At 50.5% G+C, this 16,280-nt stretch overlaps 2 protein-coding genes across 8 annotated transcripts; one reads left to right on the top strand and one right to left on the bottom strand.

Moving 5' to 3' along the window:
* The first annotated feature begins 1,490 nt into the window (after positions 1-1,490).
* DEDD (death effector domain containing) lies at positions 1,491-13,148 on the top strand. Of its 4 annotated transcripts, none has more exons than XM_032397182.1 (6): positions 1,491-1,598; positions 3,377-3,409; positions 9,266-9,654; positions 9,843-9,950; positions 10,949-11,095; positions 11,623-13,148. In XM_032397182.1, exons 3-6 carry the CDS (start codon positions 9,330-9,332, stop codon positions 11,997-11,999), a joined length of 957 nt encoding a protein of 318 aa, XP_032253073.1. In that variant the 5' UTR covers positions 1,491-1,598; positions 3,377-3,409; positions 9,266-9,329; the 3' UTR covers positions 12,000-13,148. The 4 variants fall into 4 exon arrangements, with proteins under 4 accessions (XP_032253073.1, XP_032253074.1, XP_032253075.1 ...); XM_032397183.1 differs by lacking the exon at positions 1,491-1,598 and adding an exon at positions 1,674-1,757; XM_032397184.1 differs by lacking the exon at positions 1,491-1,598 and adding an exon at positions 2,170-2,188.
* Positions 13,056-16,246, bottom strand: NIT1 (nitrilase 1). 4 transcript variants are annotated; one of them, XM_032397187.1, is made up of 7 exons: positions 16,166-16,246; positions 15,470-15,504; positions 14,969-15,223; positions 14,736-14,839; positions 14,386-14,519; positions 14,098-14,223; positions 13,056-13,599 (listed from the first exon to the last, which is right to left on the bottom strand). In XM_032397187.1, the coding sequence occupies exons 3-7, from the start codon at positions 15,211-15,213 to the stop codon at positions 13,333-13,335; spliced, it is 876 nt and encodes a 291-aa protein (XP_032253078.1). In that variant the 5' UTR covers positions 15,214-15,223; positions 15,470-15,504; positions 16,166-16,246; the 3' UTR covers positions 13,056-13,332. The 4 variants fall into 4 exon arrangements, with proteins under 4 accessions (XP_032253078.1, XP_032253077.1, XP_032253080.1 ...); XM_032397186.1 differs by having other exon boundaries at positions 15,470-15,568; XM_032397189.1 differs by lacking the exon at positions 16,166-16,246 and adding an exon at positions 15,954-16,098.
* Between the last annotated feature and the right edge of the window lie 34 nt (positions 16,247-16,280).

Below are 16,280 nucleotides of genomic sequence, written 5' to 3' on the forward strand. Positions count from 1 at the left end.
TCAACACCACAAGAAAACTCTTTATACATCGTCTGTTTCCAGTCAGTCAGTTTACCTCACTCTGGTTTCTATCCCACCGTATCTCTGAAACAACTTCCTCTAAAACTACCAAAGGACTTCCTCTTGCAATACCCAATGGACACATTGTAGTACATACCTTAGCTAATCTGTTACCTTTAACACCTTGACCAGTTTCCCTGGTACTTCACTCCTGGATTACTTCTTTCCCTTCTGTCTGCTCCTTCTCAATGTCCCTTTTTCTGTTTTCTTCCCTCATCTCATTCTCCAGATGCAGATACTCCTCTCTAGGCCGTATCCAATTCCATGGCTTCAACACCTAACTATATTCACACGCTCGCTCGCGCACACACCTCAAACTTTTGGGTTTCCAACCCACATGATCTAATGTTCAACTGTCTAATGGATGGATATCCATCCACAGGCACCTAAACTCATTCTCTGCCCCCAAACCAAAGAGAAGATGGCATCACTTTTCCCCAGTTACCCAACTCAGAATACTGGGAAATAATCTCTGCCTCATCCCCATTTCCGATGTTCTTTCCCATCCTCAGTCTCCCTCCTCTAGGTCAGACCACCGCCGTCTCCTGCCTGGAGAAGAGCTTTCCAATTGTTCTGGCCTCTAACTTCGTTCCCTCCTATCCATTCTCCCCATTGCAACCAGCGATCTTTTAACAACGCAAATACAATTGTTCACTTCTCAGCCATGCTCTTCAAGGCCTATCCGTTGCCCTTCGGATAAAATCAACTAATTCACAAGGCCTTGCGTAATCGGTCCCTCCCATTCTCACGGGCCTCATTTATTACCTCTCCTTTAACCAACAGGCTGCTGACAGCTCCAGAACGTACCCGGCCCCCCAGCCCCATTTCCCACCAGTCCAGGATTCGGCTCAGGCGACACTTCCTTCAGGAAGCGGGTGCTTAAAAGGCAAATGCTCAAAGAATGAAATCCGAGGGGCATCTGGGCAGCGCTTTCAGCTCCGGACTGAGGTTTACGGAACGTCCGGATTTACCGGAAGTCCAGGGCAAAGGTCAAATCCCGATCGTGAACCTTTCCCGAAGTTCGCGGGGCAGTCCGACCCTTGCAATATTCCGCCCTTATGAGTCATGGCTGCTAGTCCCAGTCTTTCGATGGGTCCTGAAGTCGACACCAGCCAGCTCTGGCGCCCCCAATGTTCTCACACTCGAGAAAGCAATCCTCACTCCCTCCTCGCTAGGGCCCTGAAGCCGCCGTCAGGCAGAACCTGCGGTGCCCGCTTGCCCCAAAGCAAGATGGCTACCAGTCTCTAGTCTCTCCTCCCAAAGTGAAGCTATCCACGCCCCGGTTAATGCCGCTGCCAGGCTGCCCTCACCTAGCATGGCCACCCCGGCTCAAGCCTCACTATGGTTTCGAAGCCACTGCTAACCGGCCAGGTTCCGGGAGGCGCTGCTCAGGACGAGGCCGCCCCCCCCTCCACGCCCGCGGCGGCGGCGGCGGCGGCGGCAGCGGCAGCGGCTGGAGCCCGGATGCGGCGGCGTGCAACGGGACGGGAGGGCGGCGCGGATGGATCCAACATGGCGACGCCGAGCCTGAGCCGAGAGTGAGGCGGCGGGGCGGCGGAGTGGGGAGGGGGAGGCGAGCGGGACGGGGCGGGGCCGGGCGGGGCCGCGGAGGGCTTGGGGAAGGAAAGTGGAGGGGGAGGCGGAGGCGACGTCCAGCCCGAGAACCTCGAGAGAGGGAGGTGACGGGACGCTGCGAGGTGGGGGAGGGGAGCGGCCGAGGGGGCGTGCGGGGGAGGTGGCAACTGTGGGAGAGGGCAGGGGCGAGGCGGGGGAGTGGGCGCGGGGAGGGGCGTAAACAAGGGCCGGGCCGGGCCGGGCCGGGGGTGTTGGCGCGGCCGAGGTGGGAGTGGGGCTGCGATCCCGCCGGATTGAGGGCGGTGGGCTCGGGAGGGAGCGGCGGAGGGTGCGAAGGGGAAGGGGCTGGTGGCATGTGGTGGGAGGGACTGGACTCTTGAGAGCGGTGTTGTGAGGAGGTGGGAAAGGATGAGGAGGGGACTTCAGACGTTTTGGGGGAGGCTTTGAAAGTGTTAAATTGGAGGTGGGAGGGGGAAGGGCCTAGGGGAGAATTTGGGTGGAAAAGGAGAGCACGGAGGTTTTGGGGGAATGGAGAGCGTGGCGGTGTGACGAGGTAATGGGGAAAGTGAGAGACTAGGCGGAAAGTTTGGGAGGAAGGGGAATGGGCTGGTAGATAGGACAGTGGAGCTGCACGGGTGATAGAGGTTGGGGGTTTCCCTCACCCCCAACCCCCCCCCCCCCCCGTGGAAAGGAAGAGAGAGAGCAGACTTAAGCAGCATCAGTTGCAACCAATTCTAATTGCCAGGCCTTTAGCTTTTAATAGGGTGGGAAGGGCAGAAGGGAATGGTTCAGAGAATTGGGGTTGGATGAAGGTTCAACTGGATTTGCTTTCCAAAGGCTCCCTGACTTACTGCTCCCTTGTTTTTCCTGGTTACTGAAAGAAGGGGAAATGGGGAAGCCAGTGTCATCGCCGCCAAACTGTAGGAGGAGTAAAGGACTTTTCTAGTTTCTAGCAATTAGCAGTTTAAGACTGGGGAAACAGCCGTGCTGAGTTGGACCCCTATATGCCAAGGAGGAGGCTGTGGAAGTCCGAGAAAGGGAACAGAAAACAGGATGGCATCTAGGCAACCTGGATAATTAAATGAGTGCTTTAGTTTCCAGACCTTTCTTTTGCTGTTTATGTGCTAAGAGGGAGGGGTCAGTATTCACATATAGAAAACGTTCCCTGGTGAAATGTAGATGTCTGAGCGAATGCGGCCCCAGTGGATATTTTGTTCTAACTGTGTGCTAAGGGAAAGGGCAGAAGACAAAATTTGGAGGATAGTTCTGGTCTGATAAGCGAAGTGATACAAAGTGCCTTCTTTGGCTGTAACCATTTCCCCGCCCCCAGTTCTCCCTAAAGCTGAAAATCAGTGTTAATATTGTAACAAAATAGGTGGGTCTCAAGGAATCGAGGAGTCAGGTGAGAAGGTATCAGAGCATAATTGGTTTTCCCACAAGTTGTTGAATTTCCCACAAGTTGCCATGAGCCATTGAGTCTGGAAATTCTTGATTTGGTATTGTTTTGTGAATTGGTTAGTAGAGAGGGAAGCCTGGGGACTTGGTTGGGGTGAGTTCTCTCATTTTGCTCAGAGTGGATCACTTTAATCGAAATGGCTTTAGGTGTGTTTGTGTATTTTTGTAACTGAGACTAACTCTTTGGGCCTTTGATGTTTCAAAATAAAGCTTGAAAATTGACTCTTTCCCCCCCCCCCCCCCTTATTTGTTTTTGTTTTGCTGCTGGCTTCCAACCTTGTGCTAGGAAGAGACCTGGGAAATTAAGTTTCTTGCAAAGGTAAGTCTGGAACTTTTTATTGTTTTTGAACAATGGAAGGGAATGGATGGGAATGGCATGAGAAATGTGTTGGGGTTGGCCCAGTAATGGGTTAGATGCCAGGGAAAATGAGTTTTCACCTACACAGCTGAGTGAATAAGATCTGTTGCAGTCACTGTCTTTCTGGGTAACTGGAGATTGGTAGGAAGGAAAAGAGAGCAGAAATTAGGTGCTGGGGGGCAAGCCCCCAGCTTTGGTTTGTTATTATGTAGTCTTCTTGGTCAGCTCCGAGAGAAACATTGTTTTACATATGGAACATTATACTCTAACGGGACATCTACTAATGTTACCCTTGGGGGGTTGCTGAGGCACCTTCCATGGGAAGGCTTTTCCTCTAGCTTACTCTTCCTTCTAGTTGTTCAGGGATCCTGGAATCTTCCTTTTGAAAACATACTATGTAATTCTGACTTTCAGATACTTGGTTACATTTTCCTTGTCCCACCAGCAAGAAAGCTCTTTACTTTCTCTCAGTCATCTTGAAGCTTTTCCATGTCGTTTTCATTCCAAGTTTCAAAACATCACTCTTTTTTACTTCTTCCACATGACTTTCCTCCCTAAGGGCTTCAGAGAGAGTCAAATACTTCTGGTTCTGTGAAAATATACATGCCATCCCTGTTGAGATGAAACTAGACTTTCATCTTCATTTCAAGAAATCATTCTTTTTGTATTTCTTTCCTTTTTTTTTTTTTTCTAAGATTTTATTTATGTATTAGAGAGAGGCAGCGAGAGAAAGCACGAGCAGGGAGGAAAAGGAGAAGCAGGTGCAGGGAGCCCAATGTGGGGCTCGATTCCAGGACCCTAAGATCATGACTTGAGCCAACGGCAGACACTTAACTGACTGAGCCACCCAGGCGCCCCTCTTTCTGTACTTCTTACACATGACTTTCCTCTACGGACTTCTGAGAGAATCAAGTACCTCAAAAAAATACAGATGTCATTTCTGGTTGGGATGAGACTAGACTGCTTGGAAGTAGAAACCTGATAGGCAGTTCTGTAGATACATACAGACCGTCTGTTGGCATTTGGCTGGTTTGGACCTCCCTAAAGGAAACAAACAAAAAACTACAGGAAATGCAGCAGCAATTCCTGGGAATAAAGAATTATTCTTGGGGGTTAAAAAAAAAAAATTGGGAAACTGTAACGGGGGGACTCATGTTAGGTTCTCAAACGGACCCAAACCAGCCAGCGGGATCAGGACTCTTTGGAGTGTTTTGTGTCCTGATATCTGGCAATATTTCAGGACTTAGGAGTTCTTTTTAATCTATTGTTTACAGGGGGTACATTCTTCTTACTACTCTGATTATCTTTCATCTAGGATCTCTGTATATTTTAAGCTGTGTTCCCAAGCTTCACTGCCACAGAAAGCTGAGTATATTTTGGTTTAAGAGGAAGTTGGCCATGTTCTTTTAATGCTGAAGTTAGATTCTTGGAACCCCATCTGGATTGCTAAGTGAGTGAACTCACCATCCTAGGAGATAAGTAAGGGGGGGGGGGCTGCCTATTAGCCTGCATGTCAGCCTCCTGACATTTCTTTCAAGGACATGGCCTTGGGAAACTTAGACTTCTTCTACATTTTGCTTCATTGAGTAAGCAGAATGTCTGATCAGCAGTCGAACAAGGAAGGGTCTGCAACTGGTCTAGTTTCAGGACTTTAAAGATGGCTGTGAGAATTAAGTGCAGGATCCTTTTTGTTTGTCTTGCAGAGGATGGCATTTCTCTTATCTTCACAGAGGTCCGGATTGAACGAGGTCACATTCGACCTCCTGGGATGGGGCAGAGGAGAGTATAGCCCCACCACTCGTTGCTCACCTGAATGGCAACAGCAGGTGATAGAGAAGCCAGGGTTGGAGTGGGATGGAACTCCTTAGTGCTCGTTGAACTTAGGAGTTAAATAAGTCTATGTCTGACTGGCTTTTCTTTTCTTCTGGAATATTGTTTGATGGGTTTGGGTCAGAAGGACCCAATGGCATCCTTCTCTAGATCTAGGGTGGAAAGTGACATGCTGTCTCTCTTCTTTTGACCCTTCATCATGGTCCATCTACAATAGGGTTTCTCAGCTTCAGCATTATTTTTTTTTTTTTAAGATTTTATTTATTTATTTGACAGAGCACACAGTGAGACACAGTGAGAGAGGGAACACAAGCAGGGGGAGTGGGAGAGGGAGAAGCAGGCTTCCCGCGGAGCAGGGAGCCCGACGTGGGGCTCGATCCCAGGATCCTGAGATCATGACCCAAGCTGAAAGCAGACGCTTAACGACTGAACCACCCAGGCGCCCCTTTTTTTAAGATTTTATTTATTTATCTGAGAGAGCGCATGCACATGTGTGCGCGTGTAAACGTGAGAGAGGGGAGAAGCAGAGGGAGAAGGAGAAGCAGACTCCCCACTGAGCAGGGAGCCCAAGAGGACACAGGGCTTGATCCCAAACCCTGGGATCATGACCCAAGCCAAAGGCAGACGCTTAACCAGCCATCCCTCATTATTGACATTTTGGGCTGGATAATTCTTTGTTGTGGGGGCTGTCCTGTGTATTATAAGATGTTTAGAAGCATCCATGGCCTCTATTCACTGCAGGCCAGTAGCGCGGTCCCTTGCCCCCTCCAGTCATAATAGTCTAAAATGTCTCCCGACATTGCCACATGTCCCCTGGGGGGCAGAATCCTCCCTGGTTGAGAACCATTGACCTGGAAGCTATGATAATTCCTGGCCCTTTGAATGATCCAGCCTGGGATCTAGGACTTAAAGGTGGCTGTTTTTTCTCTCATATCTAGAGAGTTAACTCTCAGAGGACTGAGACCTATTATAGAATTGCATCCATTGATACATAATTAGGACCATAGTGCTTTCCTATGGCCTCATTTTCCAGTGGGAAGGTATGTGGAGACAATATTCCTTCATTTCTAGGGGCTCATAGTCAGGACACTTTGAATTCGGGAGCTCTCTAGCAACCTACTCTTTGGATTGGTTGAATGTGAAACCTGCCCATCTGCTTTTTCTGGGATCCTCATAATCAACAGCTGGCCAAAAGGAACAGGTGGGATAGGGAACAAGAAGTCTAAGGCTCAGTTTTCTCATGTTGCCTGCTATGAGCAAGGAGTTACTTTCCTTCATCCTCCGCCCCCCGCCCCCCCATTTTGTACCCAGTAACTACAACAGGTGAAACGAGAGGAAGAGGCAGAGAAAACCAGTCCATAGTTGGGTAACTGTTTTCCCAGCTGTTTCCCATGCTCGGGGTTAGGGGTGGGGTGGGGGCATCTGGGCTCTCATAAGCAGATATGAGCTATATTTCTTGTCCACGTATCAGAACCCATGATACGGGGCTAAGTGATTCCAGGGTGGACCTCCCCTTTTCTTAAGGGAAGGAGTCTCTCCTTCTTTCTTAGGATTATTGAGCAAGAGAGGACCAGGTTGTACTTGCTCTTCAGTTTTCTGAGAGCCCATCAGCTTGACTCTTCTGAAGCAGCTTATCGTTTATTCTCTTTCTTAACTTAGCCTCAGTTTCTTGGCGTATAAATTGTCAGGACAACCTATCTTGTTGCTGAGTAGGGTGCTGCGGTATGGGAAGTTCTGCACAGCGTAGGGGAGCCTGCAGCTAGCTAGAGAGTATGCATGTAACTAGGTTGTGTGTATCTGTTTCTAATGAAGTCCTCTCTTAGACTTGTATGAGTTTCTTAATTGATACTGCTTGTGATGATGTCCTAAGTTTAGTTCAGTAGGTTGCGAGTACTATGTGCCAGTCTCTATCCATTGCTAGGCACTGGGGATATGAAGATGAATATGACTTAGTCTGTCTACATGAGTTGTTTAAGGTCTACTAAGATAATAATACACAGATAGTTTTAGTACACTTTGATAAGGGGTTTAAAGAGAATATGCACGATGTTCCGTAGGAGCACAGAAGAGTACTACTTAGCCCAGCATGGAGGTGTGGAGAATGAATTTGAAGATCTTATCTGAGCTGACTTTTAAAGGATTAGTAGGAGTTTAGCCATCTGAAAAAGGGTGGTGATGGGGCATATATGGGACAGTGAAGGGAGAGGGGCACTCAGGCAAAAGGAGTAGGCTGAAGAAAGGGACAGAGAAATGAACTGCGTGCTGTATTTGAGCTATAACCAAATTGATAATGGAGGAGAATAAAAAGTGGGTTATGAGGTCTGAAAGGTAGGCAGGGCCAGATCTCAGAGGTTTGGTGTGTTGTGTAAGGAGTGGTAAGGAGGAGGCTGTAGATAGGTCTTAAGCAGAAAAGTGATGTGGTCAGTTGTGCATTTTATTTATTTTTCTAAAGATTTTATTTACTTATTTTAGAGAGAGTGAGCACAAGCAGGAGGGGTAGGAGGAGAAATCTCAAGCAGACCCTGTGCTGAGCGTGGAGCCTGATGCAGGGCCCTATCCCAGGACTCTGCTATCAAGACCTGAGCAGAAACCAAGAGTAGGATGCTTAACCGGCTGCGCCGCCCAAGCGCCCCTCAGTTGTGCATTTTAGCTAGCTGATTCACCTGGATGTGGGGAATGGATTTAGGTAGGTTAAGATTGTTGGTAAGGAGAGCCCTTGAAGAGGGTGTTACCATAGTCCAGGTGAGAGATTATTAGGACCTGAACCAGGGCAGGGGCAGTGGAAAGATGAGGTGATTTAAGACATATTTAGAAGTAGCTTCAATGGAATTTATAATGATTCGAGTGATTGGAGCTGTGGTCAGGGGTGGAGCAGTACTGGATGGCACTGTCTGGAGGAGCAGCACACATGTGTGACTAGAGTGGACATGGAAGCCTCTGGACTTGAAGCTTGGTTACTGGCTGGTCATTGACATTACCCAGCTTGCTGGTGGAACTTTGTGAATCAAACACCAGATTATAGAATGAATGTCAGGCTGCTGTCAGTCGTTTTGAGGGGATGGGCAGATGACAACCAGGAGGGAAGGTCAGAAGGGGGTATATCCACATGGTATGTGGCCATCAAGGGAGTACACCTGGCAGAGGAGCATTAGAAGAATGCTCAGTGCCGGAGCTTAATAATGTTTGTTGATTTAAATCCGTGAGTTTTGGTGAATATTATTAACCTGTGCAGTTATGCTTTTGAACTTAGTTGGATTGTAGGAAAAATGAGGATAGGAATGTGGGGGGATGGGTCTGGGCTGCAGAGGTTAGGGATGCTTATCTCTTTGAATCTCTTTAGTTGACACAGCAATTTCACATGTATTTTCTAATTGGATCCTTGACAAGTCTGAGGAGTAGTTTCATTCATGTTTTGTAGATGGGGGCAGTGAGGCTTTGAAGTGAAGTGACTCGCATAGGGTCTTACAGCTACACGGCTTGTTAATGACACAGGGAGAATTGAAACTAGTTCTCAACCTAAAGATTTTCAGGTTCCCTACTGTCAGTCCGTAAGTTCATCTGCTGCAGCTTCCATATTAAGAGTGAATTCTCTACTTCTTCTCAGTTTTGCCTACATTTAAGAGGTGAGGTAGTCGGCGGGGTGGGAGGGAGAGCACAAGGGACCAAAAGCAGTATTTTGGGGACTGGAGAACAATCAATTGGGGTAACATCTAATAGCAACTCCTGCTGAATATGCAGCCCTGAAATTGCATAGAACATTCTCACTTAGGGGAAGTGACTGTATTTCTCCAGTAGGGTGTGGACTTAGGACAACATCTGTTGGATGTGGAGAGCTCTAGGCTTTACTTTTCAATGAATACTTTTTGAATAAAGACTCAGTAAGCACTCCTCTGTGCCAGGCACTGTGTTAGGCACTGTGGACAGACAAGTGAATGAGACCAGTTCTTGCCATCGAGCAGCTCACGGGTTCTTTCCTTGTCCCTACAGCATAGTGGGGACTGCAGCTGCTGAGCGGGGGTCGTGGGCAGCGCTGCGCACCTGAGCCCCCAGCATGGCGGGCCGAAAGCGGCGGGCGAGCCAGCTGTGGCCGGAGGAGCGCGGTGAGCAGGAGCACGGGCTCTACAGCCTGCACCGCATGTTCGACATCGTGGGCGCCCACCTGACGCACAGAGACGTGCGCGTGCTTTCTTTCCTCTTTGTCGACGTGATTGACGACCACGAGCGTGGCCTCATCCGGAACGGACGTGACTTCTTACTGGCGCTGGAGCGCCAGGGCCGCTGTGACGAGAGTAACTTCCGCCAGGTGCTGCAGCTGTTGCGCATCATCACTCGTCATGACCTGCTGCCCTACGTCACCCTCAAGAGGCGGCGGGCTGGTGAGGGTGCACGGGGGCTGGGGACACAGGGGCCTGGGCAGAGTCGTGGGAGGCCGGGGTGAGCAGCGCAGGAGTCCACGTGGGAGGAGGCGCTGACCCTAGGGGTGCCCAGGGCCAGTTAGGAGGCCCACTGGAGGGGGATGGGGGGGGGAGGATCTTTTCCTGAATGACTCCCTCCCCTCCTATAGTGTGCCCTGATCTTGTAGACAAGTATCTGGAGGAGACGTCAATTCGCTATGTGACCCCCAGAGCCCTCAGCGATCCAGAACCGAGGCCTCCACAACCCCCCAAAACAGGTAAGAAAATATTAACTCCTCCTAATTTTTGTATTCAAGAAAGAAGGAACCAGGGGCACCTGGCTGGCTCAGTCAGTCGAGCATCTGACTCTTGATCTCAGGGTTGTGAGTTCGAGCCCCACGTTGGGTATAGAGCTTACTTTTAAGAAAGGGGGGTGTGCCTGGATGGCACAGTTGGTTGAGCATCCGACTCTTAGTTTTGCCTCAGGTTGTGATCTTAGGGTCCTGGGATCAAGCCCTGTGTTGGGTTCCATGCTCAGCACAGAGTCTGCTTGGGATTTTCTCTCCCTCTGCTCCCCGCCCCCACGTGCTCCTGCATGTGCTTTCTCTCTCCCTCCCTCCTCTCTTTTCCTCTCTCTAATAAGTAAATAAATCTTTAAAAAAAGGAGGGGGTGGGGGTGTGTGCTGCCTGGGTGGCTCAGTCTGTTGAGCATCTGACTCTTGATTTCGGCTCAGGTCATGATCTTGGGGTCGTGGGATCGAGCCCCGTGTTGGGCTCCTTGCTCTGCGGGGAGTCTGCTGGAGATTTTCTCTCTTTTCCTCCCTCTCCCTCTGCCCCTCCTCCCTGCACACACACACTCTTTTTCTCAAATAAATAGATAAATCTAAAAAAAAAAAAAACACAACAAAAACCTGCACCGCATGTTTGACATCGTGGGCACCCACCTGACACACACAGATGTGCGCGTTCTCTCTTTCCTCCTTGTTGAGGAAAACCCGTTCATTGTCCCAGCTTTGCCAGCCTGAATGAAAGGATACTGTGTCTCTCTCACTGCCCCCCAACCCCCCCAGTATCTAGCCCCCTATGAAAATCAGGTGAGGTGTTAATGCTTCACCTGGGTCCTGTAATTGTCCCCACCTTTTGTCCTCTTTTCAGGTCACTTTATTGATACGGTTTTTGGTGCTAACTCTAAAGGAGTCCTTTCTCATTCCAAGGGACGTGTTTGCATTTCTGCTTTTACCCTATGATGTTTTTTCCCCTTTTACTCTCTGATCAGTGCCTCCCCACTATCCTGTGGTGTGCTGCCCCACTTCGGGCCCTCAGATGTGTAGCAAGCGGCCAGCTCGAGGGAGAGCCACACTTGGGAGCCAACGAAAACGCCGGAAGTCAGTAACACCAGACCCCAAGGAAAAGCAGACATGTGGTGAGGAAGTTGAAGGGTTCTAGAGGCGGAGTGGACCTGAGGGGGAGACAGAAAGAACTGCTGAGATACCGGGCAGTGCAGGGCTCATGTTGAATGGTTGAATGATGTGGTGGGATTGAATGCGTTAGTCTCTGGGGAGAGAATTCCTCTGTCTTTGTGGCGGAGTACCTTTCAGCTCTTTCTAGTTAATACTAATCAAAGGGATGGTGTTACAACATCCTTGTTGTAGGATGAACCAAGCATGATCGAGTACTAAAATGGACTTGTGTGCCTGTTAGTTAGGAAAAGATCTCCTAGAAGTTAAGGTGCTGCTTGTGAGCAGTGGCGATAATCTGACCTGGCCTTGGCCCATTTAAGGGAAACTCTTGCGTTCAGGCAAGGATTTCAGGGGTACATAGAAAAGAACTAGTCCTGGGGGAGAGGCAGAAAGGCTGGCAGGCGATGCGCCCAACTTCACCGCTCAGCTGTTCGTTTCCACCCCTCCGCCCCCCTTGCAACCACTCGTGCGTGTCTTCTCTTCCCCACAGACATCAGGCTGCGGGTGCGGGCTGAGTACTGCCAGCATGAGACCGCTCTGCAAGGCAACGTCTTCTCTAACAAGCAGGACCCACTTGAGCGCCAGTTTGAGCGCTTTAACCAGGCCAACACCATCCTCAAGTCTCGGGACCTGGGCTCCATCATCTGTGACATCAAGTTCTCTGAGCTCACCTACCTCGACGCATTCTGGCGCGACTACATCAATGGCTCGCTGCTAGAGGCGCTTAAAGGCGTCTTTATCACAGACTCCCTCAAGCAGGCTGTGGGCCACGAAGCCATCAAGCTGCTGGTGAACGTGGACGAGGAGGACTACGAGCTGGGCCGGCAGAAACTCCTGAGGAACTTGATGCTGCAGGCGCTGCCCTGACCGTCCCCTCTCACCCCTCGGGGGACTGTCCCCACCGCCCGCCTCTGGAGCTCACGGACTGTTCTGGGGTTGGTCCTCTGCCCTTCCGACCAATCACACCCCTGCCTTTTTTTTTTTTTTTAAAAGGAAAAGACGAAAATGGAAGTGGTGTTCCCCACCCCTCCCTGCACCCACGTGCCTGGGCCTCCCCCTTGTTTCCCTTTCCCGCGTACCCTCCTAATGTGTCTCTACAGCCACCTTGCCACTGAGCCGTAAGACAAACGTAGAGGGAGAAGCAGAGGCTACAGAACGTAGTCTTTGTAAGGGATGGAAGCGAACACTGCTTTTGGGTGCGTCGAGGGGTTATCCGTGCTTCTGGCTTTACGAGGGCTCTTCAATTTTGTCTGAAAAACCAAAGGGCTGTGAGTAAGGGAGCTGTGTGGAAGGTGGGACTCTGAAGTGTATTTTGGAAATGAATCACCACCCTCTCCCAAATTATAGAATTTTTAAAAAACAAAGAAGCTGTGGCCCTTTCCGCTCTCTCCTGGCCTCTGGTGCTGCTCCTCTCTGCCCCGTTCCCTCCATTCCAGGGCTTCAGACCTCTGTCGGGTGCGGCTCCGTCCTTTGTCCCCTTTGCCAAACCCTCTTCAAGGGAGGACTGGGTCAGCCGAGTTGCCCCTCCCGACAGGGTGGACGGAGAAGGGGGTGCTGATTAAAATACACTCCCCCTGAGAAGGGGAAGGGGGAGTGTGAGACTTCCCTTCCATGTTCAAGTGAAAATAAATCATGTACCCTGCAGCCCTTTCCCCTTGGCTTTCTTCTGGCTTGGGCAAAGGGCATCACAGGTGAAAGTGAAGTCATTCAGTATCACCTCCTGTCTTCTCTTTCCTTCCCCATTCTCTATCCCACTCCCACTCCCAAGCTTCGGAGCGCGGGGCTGGGACATGCACTGAGTGTTGCACTTTTATTTGGGTAGGGAGGCTTGTCGAATGAGCCAGGAGGCCTAGAGCTGGAGCCTAGTCCAGCTGGTACACCACCACCTCCCCTTTCAGCTCCCAAAGGAGATGCCCAGACACAGACTTTATGATGATTATATTTTTTCCAATGCCAGTGCTGCTCAGCCCTCAGCATAACTTCAGTTTTCATGAAATAAACAGTGACTATATAAAATTCCACCTTTCTGAAGCTGAAATCTGAGCTCAGGTGAAAGTTTCTTCTTTCCCAAGAAGCTGAGCCTGTGTTCCATCGAGAAAGTCAAGGTTCTCCAAGTGAGGGGAGCCGCACCTGGGCCCTGCCTTCAAGTCCCAGCCACGCCAGCTCACAGTGGGAGTCTCAACTCCCAGAAGTCAAAGTCTTAAGACCGCGGGCGGCCCAGACTGCCGTAGAGGTCAGGCCTGCGGTGCTCGAACACGGGCAGGTGTTGGCGCAACTGCCGCATATAACGCAGGTCGATTCGGGCGAGGCAGAGGCCTGGGCCTTCAGGACAGCGGGCCACCACGGTTCCCCAGGGATCCACCACCATGCTGTGGCCATAGCTGGCTCTCTTCTCGTGGTGGCGCCCACACTGTGCTGCAGCCACTACGTAGCACTGGGTTTCAATGGCCCGGGCCCGCAGCAACACCTGGGGATGGGGAAACGTGCGCTCACTTAAGGTAGCGTCTAGTGGGAAACTGATAGGTGATGAACATTACAGGCCAGTCTACTCACTGTGACCATTCTGATAATTGCCTGGGAATGATTTACTATGTTAATTATTCTTTAACATAATGAGAGGCAACAATCTAGGGAATGAATTTTCCCACTAGGTGGAGAGGGAAAGAAAATCCTTCAGCTAGTAGGGCCAAGGGAGGAGAATGAAGTTAAAAGAAGGCCTGTATGTTTGTATGTGTGTGTGTGTGTGTTTAAAGATTGGTTTATTTGAGACAGAGAGCACAAGTGGGAGGGGCAGAGGGAGAGAGAATCCCAAGCAGTCTCCGTGCTGAGCACAGAGCCCAACGAAGGGCTTGATTCCACAACCCCCAGATCATGACCTGAGCCGAAACCAAGACTAGGATGTTCAACCGACTGAGCCACCCAGGCACCCTGAAGGCCTTTATGTTTTGAACAGGGGTCCTCTTACCTCCCAGTGGGCTGGGCCTGTAACAGATCCAAAAGCTGAAGGGTAGGTAAGTATTTCTGCTCCAGCCTGAGCCAATGCCAGAGAGAGTTCAGGAAACCGCATATCATAGCAGATAGCTAGACCAATCTGGAATGAAAAACAGCTTAACACCCCTGTCCTGTTTGTCATAGCATCTAGTCACACCCACCACCTACCCCACTCCTTAGGGCTTTCTATCCTCTATTACTTCGAGTATATCTATTCTCCCTCTTGTTTCTCTTCCCCACCTCATCCTTTCACAACTCACACCTTGCCTACTGGTGTGCTGACCGGAGACTCAAGACTGGGCCCAGGAATGGTAGAGTTGCTCTCATGCATAGGCCCCTGTCCTGGAATCTCCACATCACACAGATGGGTCTTCCTGTAAGTGGCCACTACTGACCCTGGAGGAAGAGAGAGAAGGAAGACTCAGTGCTGGTGCTCTAGAAGCCCAACTTAGTTCCTGTGGTCCCAGGGAGCTAGCTTATAAGCTAGGATCAGAAGCACAAACACCCCGAAAACTCCTGACCAAGGAAACGGAGTTGAAAACCAATTCTGGAGAATGTTAGTTTCGGTAGAAGAGCCTGGAAAGAGACGGCTAAAAAGTTACGAAGTCTCACCCTTGTTGTCCAGAAGCACATGACAATTGTAGATTTTCTGAGTCTGCTCCCAGTCTTGGCCTCGCTCATGGAAACCACCCAAGGACAGCCAGAGTCCACATTCCCTGGGGGAAGGAAGGCAGAGGGGAGGAGACAGCACTGACAACTCTTCTCAACGTTCTACCCTCCTATCTGCCAATTCGGGGACACTGCCCAACAAAGAAACTACCTTTCCCTCCCCCTTTCCCCGATACCTGGCAAGCTGGGTATATTCTCCCAAAAGGTTCCCACCCAGTGGCTCAGACAGGCGTAGTGTCTCTGCGGGGTCCCTTGCAATGAAGTCAAATGCCTCAGGCAGGAAAGCGAGGCAAGCACCCAGTCTGGCAGCCTCTCGAACAAGCTCGGCGCATGTTTTAAAGTTCTCCTGCTTGTCTGGTGTTGATGTTACCTGGCACACAGCCACCAGCGGCAGTTCCCAGGAAGAAGAGGAGATAGCCATGGCTCTGGGCCTGTGGATGGCACAGGCAGGACTCAGATTTCCCAGCATGGGGAAATGGAAGTTTAATGATAAAGGTCTCAAATGGGGAGGCAGGAGGGCTGCATGGCCCTTTGATTTCTCCTCCTGAGGGCACCCACTGATGAAATGTTCTGTGGATGGTTGGCACCCCAGTGTTTCCCACCATCTATTCATTTAACAAACATTTCTTGAGCATCTATTAAGTGCCAGGCACTGAGGTCAGAGCAAAACACGTTACCTGGGCTGTGCACAAAGTACTGAGAGTCGAGGTATCTGGAGTCCAGGACACAAAAGAAAGGACAGGAGCTGGTGAGGAGGCCTGACGATGAAGCCCAGCCTGAGGAAGGTGAGAAATCAGGACACCAACCGCTCCCTCAAGCAGTATATTTCTAGGATTCTCTGACTTCTCTCTTCATACTGTTTGGCTGAATCAGGGCCCTCCCAGTAAAACACCCTAAGTCTTCAAAACACTCTTTAGTGTAAGTAATTATGGGCTACAGGAAGAGATCATAAAGTGGGAAGACGGAGGAAAGGGCTTTGCTCGGCACCTGAATACCTCCACTTCCAGGGATCGCATACTAAACTGAAGCAAGCCCTTTTCCCCAGCGGAACGTATCCGCGGTTCAGAAGACATCTCCAAGAAACTTCCTTGCTTTTCCCAGCCTCTCTTCTTGACTGTGCACCTGCTCAGCTTTACTGCTCAAAGCACGTTTCCCCCTTACCCCAGAATCTCGGAGCGGAAGTTCGCCTTCCCTCGTTCCCCACCACCCCGTGGAGGGCAGAGGACAGGCACCCACGCAGATCCCAACCCGCGTCCCTACTCTCCGGTTAACCCGTCCTTTCCACCTCTCCCAGGGACAGTGTCTCTGTTGCACAAGTTAAAGCACCGCAGGTGGAATTCACCGCGGCGGGCGGGATAGGTAGTAGGTCCTACATGAAGATAGAGCCAAAACCATCCGCAGGATCCGAACCGAAGAGAGAAGAACGGCCTGGAAGCAGAGGCCCCGGAGCGAGGGGGCGGTAACTCGCAGGCCGGATGTGACGCACGG

Source organism: Phoca vitulina, unplaced genomic scaffold, assembly GCF_004348235.1.
Source record: "Phoca vitulina isolate PV1807 unplaced genomic scaffold, GSC_HSeal_1.0 scaffold97, whole genome shotgun sequence".
Lineage (NCBI taxonomy): Eukaryota > Metazoa > Chordata > Mammalia > Carnivora > Phocidae > Phoca > Phoca vitulina.